General features: G+C 44.8%; 1 protein-coding gene across 1 annotated transcript; it reads right to left on the reverse strand.

The window, feature by feature from the left end:
* Positions 1-334: 334 nt before the first annotated feature.
* On the reverse strand, positions 335-2,294 carry LOC129581578 (uncharacterized). The gene is made up of 3 exons (XM_055472741.1): positions 1,707-2,294; positions 575-1,452; positions 335-511 (listed from the first exon to the last, which is right to left on the reverse strand). Exons 1-2 carry the CDS (start codon positions 2,292-2,294, stop codon positions 622-624), a joined length of 1,419 nt encoding a protein of 472 aa, XP_055328716.1. The 3' UTR covers positions 335-511; positions 575-621.
* Between the last annotated feature and the right edge of the window lie 4,634 nt (positions 2,295-6,928).

Consider the following 6,928-nt stretch of genomic DNA (forward strand, 5'->3'; position numbering starts at 1 on the left):
AGATACAGAGTACCTCCAACACTGTCATTCACTTTTTACTTATTTTCGCGTAATATCTTTGCACCATTCAGCAGAAGATATCTTGTGCGGTGCAACTTGGGCTCAAGAACACAGAAATATACCGGTATGCTTGCCCAGTGGCACAGTGCAAGTGCCATTTATACTAGTCGATGCAGTGTCCATCTGTAATACCAAACCTGGACTGCGAACTTTATGAACAGACAGAACAGTGGCATCATTTCTTATAAAGCAGCATACATACAGACACTTTTTTATACGTTTATGGCCTCCGGGGACCGGGATGCTACGATAAAATTAACAGCAGAGGGAGGCAATTGTGCGCGATAGAAGTGATAAGTCCTAAATCGATATCAACAGTTCGCATCAGTGACTTTTCGAGGCGACCATATTCAAATTTGCGCATTATCAACATCTAAATCGAAGACGTTAGACCATTTCTATAGTGTGTGGACGAGCGAGAGCTCACATCCGGTTGTTGCCCATGGCGCATCTGGAAGTATCCATCATAGTTAAACGTTCGTCGCCAACTTATTTTTCTCGATTGTTGTCTTACCTTAGATCATTTACTGAGGTACAACTGAAGCGAAACTAGAATTACTTTCAGCATAATTTTCCATGGACCATGGGACGTGTTTGACGTGCTTTGCAATCGGCAAGCCAATCAAGTGTGGTCTGTCGATCCCGCTGCTTCTTGAAGACAAGATTGTCTTCCACGACATCCCACAACTGCATTTCCATATCCCTTCTTGACTGGCCTCTGAAACACAGCTGTGGAAGAGATGCGTCCAGATCATCATCAGAGATGCGACAGTGTTTGAACAATATTCTGTCGTAAGTCGCAAACTCCGAGGCCAACGCAGCCACACTGAATATGTTGTAATTAATACGACAGGACGGCAGAGTGAAATCACAGCCATAAAACACTAGTAACGGTACGTGGCGGGAGTGGGAGAGGTGAGCGCTAAGTGCGGCCAGATGCCTTGACCAGCCGAATTCCAGCTCCGTGATAACTACCATCTTGGTGTGGGTGTTGGTACATTTCAGCCAACCAGAGACCATCCAGAACAGGCCGTCTATGGAGAACTGCAGGTCACCATCGCAGTATCTCTCACCGACTGTCATGCGCACATCCGGGAAATACGCTTCCATGGTGAGATGTTCGTTCCACCGGTAACAGACACGCCGACAGCGTATGCGCTCCACAGAGTCCAACGACTGGAAGATCTCCACCAGCAGTTCAGCGGGTAACGGTAGGCCCGAACGATGCCTTCCTCTGGGCATCGGCTTTCGGTTAAGTGTGATCGTCGCCCAGTGTTGGCCTACCCACGGAAATATTATAGACATTGTAGGGCGGTCACTGTTGTTAAACCAGAGCGTCATTGTCGAGCCGCCGGTATCCTTCTCCTTCTTCGCCTCATCGTACGCTAGTTGCTACAAAAACCAAAATATATAGTATAAGACTATAAGTTAACAGTTATCGGTTAACAGTTTGAAAGTTTCTACCAGGCGCAGGCTAATATTGCTTACTTTGCTTTTCTTGTAGATATTTACCCGGGGCATACAGAGATAATTTATTTACTGTCTAACCTTACAACTTTAAAGAAATAAATACCGAAACAACCGGCCAAACTATATACATAATAAGCTGTAAAATTAATTTATGCAACCATGAAGTACGAATTTACAAATTCCTCAGCGGCTAACGGATCGTCCTCTCGAAGCTGCAGGTAGAGAAGTGTTTGGCAAAGCACGGAAGTGCACAGCGCTCTTGACCATACGCTCAGTATGCAATGGAAGGTTTCCCCAATGGACCACTGGGTAGCCGACAGCGGGCAACAACGGATCACGAAATCATCCTTCTCCACGCGCTGCACCTTAGAAAGTTCCTCCCTGGGCGGTTGTCGTACCTGCTCCCCCGGAACGAGCTCCCTGAGGGTACCCTGTGGCAGCTTCACCTCCACGAATGTCGCCTGATTGTAGCTGTCTTCTCCCTCTCCCAGGGACAGGACCGTGCCAGCATGCCACATCCATGCACCGCCCGGCTGTCGACGCAACAGCACGGACACCGGCCTCCCGGCGCCGGGTAACCAGCGTTCGCCCTTCCACTGGAAGATGCGCCCGTACTCCACAAACTGCGAGCGCTTTGCGGGACACTGGAAATCAATGATCAGGCCGCCCCCCACCACGTTGAGGACGCGGCTGTGCTGTAGTTTGCCGTCAAGGCGAACATCCACGCCGTTCCATCCGTTCAGCTCGTGTCCATAGACGTGCATTGTGCCGTTGCTACTTACGGCAGCAGTTGGCTAACAGCTGGTTTGGTAATACAGCCACTACAGTGGCCGCTCGTCAGAGACGGATTTGCAACTGCTGTGTTGTGACAAATCGTTGAAGAAACAACTGCGCTGAAGTCAGCAGCCAGATGCGTCCAGATTTGTCACGGAACCATGAATACGGTACAACGTTGCACTTAAAATTATGTAAGTACGTCCATAACGAAAGCCTTCGCTCGATACAGAATCAATATCTGTTAGACTGAAGCATTTCCGTTACCCAGTTATGTTCAGGCATATGAAAATTACGGAAACACAGTTTATTGTCATCTTCATGTACTCAATATTGCGCTGGTAGATACTTGTGTTTGTCTAAGAATGCACATGCACGAATGTAGTACAGTAACCATAATATCATGTTTACATTGAAACAGTATTGCCAGAGGCTCTAAACGTTCGGTAAACGAATCATGCCAAGTTGTCAAAAGATACTGTTTTTCCGCAAAATGATGTTATTTTTCGTAAAATGGTTTTACTACCCAATACCCATGCGCAGAGCACAGTCTGCTCTTAGTTTCCATTTGGGCTACAGCGGTGGCCGGCGACAATGGTGGAAGACGATGCGGCGGGTCGGATTGTAGTGCTAAGTTGGAATGTGTACATATAGACGATGATATAGTTAGTTCAGCGCTGGCCGAAAACATTTCGGACGTACAGGAAGCTGTTCCCCCACTTATGTACGCTTAATCAAGACAAATCCCCACTTTATCACATTATACGGATGTTCGAAATGGCATGACATAATCATAACAGCAGTCTTTCTGTCAAGAAATGTTTTTCAAAATAGCTTGATTATTTGGCAGATTACTTCTTACAAGGTCAAAGAAGTGGCAGCTCTCGTTCCGGCCGTCTGGAGAGATCAGCGATAGTAGCAATATTGTCGGATTCGTGCACATAGTATGTACCGTGTGCAGAGAAAAATAATATGTTTTTTTCTTAAAATTCGGACGCAGGACCGCTGTACAAATAATGGCAGAATTACAGAAAGCCGTAGAACGATGGCGTAACGAAAGCTTTCATTGAGAATAATTGGCAGTGTCGAATGGTGCGAAGCGTTGACAATGCTGCGGTCAACAATAAGAAAATGGCACCAGAAAATTGTTTAAAAACCTAATCCGAGTAGAATTTGGGTGAACACTCTGTTCACAGCCTTTCACAACATTCCACTCGGTTCACAACCTGTTGTGCTGCCTTCGGTCCGTGCGCTGGCTTCTGGGCAGACTACCTTGTATACGGTACCACTCACTCCGTGCGCTATGCTTTTGCTTTTCCGCTTTCACGATTTCCGGTGAACAGAAGTGAAAGGACACTTCGCGATTTATTTATTTGCAAAGTTGATGTTACATACGAGTATGTAATGTCATACTGATATGATAGAAGTACACGAGGAGCTACAGCACTGAATTTTGGTCGGTGAATGGTGCATTGCAAAGAGCTGATCTGGACCAGGTATTCTCAGGACTTGGATCTAAATGATTGTAAAGCAAACTGTTGCGGCGGAAATTAATTAATACGTAAAAATAAGTACAATTTGCTGTGCATAGTTAATAGGTCAAAGTTAGTGCCGAAAAAGGTTGGGCACCGAATGAAAGGGGGTATCAAAAGGAAGTGCACGGAGTGGTCACCAAAATTTCATCATTTTTTTCCAGTTGTCTATGTACAGAGTACTCTGTATGTATGTCAATATCTTGTGTTGCTTTTCCCGTGTAAATTGTCTGCAGGTGTTTATAGCTTCTGCCTAATCCATTGGTCGCATTAACTTAAATTATCACCACCTAGACAGCAAGCGAAGCGTATGGCAGTAAAACAAGTGAGCAATTTTAGGAATGTTAGTAAGAATAAGGCAATATATAAGAAAGACAGATTAATCAAAAACAAAAACTCCACGTGATTACAATACTGCTATAACATTGTCCGGCTGAGCATATCATCCTATGACTAATACAGCTGGTTGCCGGTGTTTGTCGAGCTGACGTGATCATTATCACGGTTGAGCATATATAAAGAGAGATCAAATACACTTTGATATAAGAGCGCATTACGCATTCTGTTGTGGTTGTCGATCACCGGCCACGTGCGAACGAAAGAGACTGCATCGGAGCAAAAAGCGATGACGTCCCGTTCATTTGTGGCAGTAGCAGAGGGGAGGAGAGGGATGGCATTTAGCTACCGGGGCTCTAAATTTTAGATGGCAGTATTCTTTGCATCGCGGATCGCCCTTGTACCGGCACAATGTGGTCCCATGGTCGTCGGTCTTGAACCAGGTTTCTAATATATCGCGTCGAACGCGGAGTAGATTCATCCCGGATTCCCGTTTCCGGTTGCGCGGGGCGGCAAAGGACGAGGTCAACAAAAGAAGGAAGAATGTACTGACAATGATGAGTTTCTTCTTTGTCAGCTCGTTTAAATAACCGCGTAAATGAAAAAAAACAAAGAAAGGTGAAAAAGACAAATTTGAAATTGAAAATCTAATTATATCAGCATCCAAAATACGTATAATACTATCAGTATATTTGTCATGGCGAGAAAAGCAGGCAAAGGTTGTGCAAAACGATACATTGTCGTGTAGGGTACGAATTGTGATGGTTAGTCCAACCGCGCGATATTTAAGTAGTCGTGTCGCACGCCGCGCAGCGTTGTGGTTAGTCTTTCCGCTGACCAACACCGGTAAACTGCATTAGTGCGCGATGCGGATTGGCTGTACGCGCGGTGACGGAAGAAAGCGCGCCCCCGTGTGCGCTCAGAAACGTGGTGGCGACTGCATTGACTGAATTCACGATGACGCTATTACAGTTATAAGTAATACCGGTGTATGCGTCAGGCCAACCGTTAAAGCAATAATAATGTCGGTTGCCGATTACTCATACTAATACAGAGATAGACGCTTATCACTGCATTGACATTGTCATCGCAGATAATAATAACATCTTTATTTGCTATTCCTACATGGTAGCGTGAATATCCGCTCGTACGCTGACGAAAAATTAACCATTAAATTCCCTTCAAATTTACATTACCGATTATAAAATTTATTTTGCAGTTTTGGAAGGGCTCGACGAATCGGTCGGAACCTAGGAGAAATGCATAAAAGGTTAGGCCGGGGTGCGGCACATATCCTTATACGGACAAAAATCCTGCCGACTAATACTGTTGCTCACCATCACCTGACCTTTCACCGTGATACGTGTACAAAGCAGTGCATTTTATTGGTCGCAATATAACCGTATTGGGTTATACGTTGAAGTATTTCCCTTTAGAATCATAAGAAGTTTTGAACATGAACAAGAAGAAATGTCTTTTTCAGAACGGAGTTCAAAACAAGAAGAATTGTCTTTTTCTTGGTTTATACCGTAATGACTGAGATAGCCTTCCTGTTATTTAATTAAACATTCTGAAATATTCTTTCTTACTGGTGAAACAGGCGTAACAAGATCTAGTTTCTGTGTGGTACCCGGGCGCTCTACTATAATCATATTATGGTATGCATTCAATGTACCGTCGCTGGATGTATTGTGCACCGACTTGTGTTTTTGGCAGACGGCCAGGAAACAACCATGTTGTTCGGCATCTCCCGCAAGGACGCTTCATCAGCGACATCGCATTCTGCCAAAGCGGCTAACAAAATGCCAAGTCATCTATAAATTAAAGTTATAAAATAGGTTTTAATGCAAGCGAGTAGCGGAGTGCGTGATACGAACTCTATTAAACGTTGTCTGGATTCCTACGAAATAACCGAGCGACCAGCTGCTGGAACATTAACGGTGTGGAGGATACAAACAAGAGCGAAGAGGCAGATGCATCATGTGCTAACCGGAGTGTTCCAACACGAAGATCAAGATCAGAGCAGTGACATTGCTGCCTGACGGTGAGAAGCCGGTCTGCACAAGCTGCCCTATGGTCATCGGTTGCATATTGGCTGACGGCGAAACGGATTTCTGGACGCACATAAAGATCACCGACACACGCTGCCTGGCGACAGTAAGAATGCAGCAGCTATTGTGAGAACGAGGTACGTATCTGTAATTACAGTACTATTAAATTTTAGCATTAATTTCCTTAGCGTACGGTTGGATATGGCCGGGAATTGCGCTTGTATTGATGGAAAATTACGGTATCCGCCATTTGGTCAGTTCAAAACATTTCAGCATAAAATCAGCAAAATTAATAGTGGGCATAGATTGCCGGAACTCTGTTCGAACACAGAAACGCAGGTTCGTACAATATATGCGCTAAAGCCACGCATCCACCTCGTTTACAGCGACACTGTTCCTGTGTGGACTACGAAAAATCCAGGCATTCGTTACCATCCTACCCTTAAAACTGCAACATCGCAGTTTTAACAGTGAAGACCTCTCGTACACCCTCCAGCAAAGGGAAAGGAACGCCGTTGTGCTGGCAAATAATTATTCCAGGAAACTAAATCGGTGACAATAACTGCTGGAGAATTTCGTTTTCTCATTATGTCACAATAAACGCTTGTTTTTCTGGGTGCAGTTTCAACTAGCACTAAAACTCTCTTTTACGAGATTATTAAGGAAATCTGCTATTGACAGTACGCACCTTCATGGTGACCGATT

Source organism: Paramacrobiotus metropolitanus, unplaced genomic scaffold, assembly GCF_019649055.1.
Source record: "Paramacrobiotus metropolitanus isolate TYO unplaced genomic scaffold, Prichtersi_v1.0 Parri_scaffold0000001, whole genome shotgun sequence".
NCBI classification, from domain to species: Eukaryota; Metazoa; Tardigrada; class Eutardigrada; order Parachela; family Macrobiotidae; genus Paramacrobiotus; species Paramacrobiotus metropolitanus.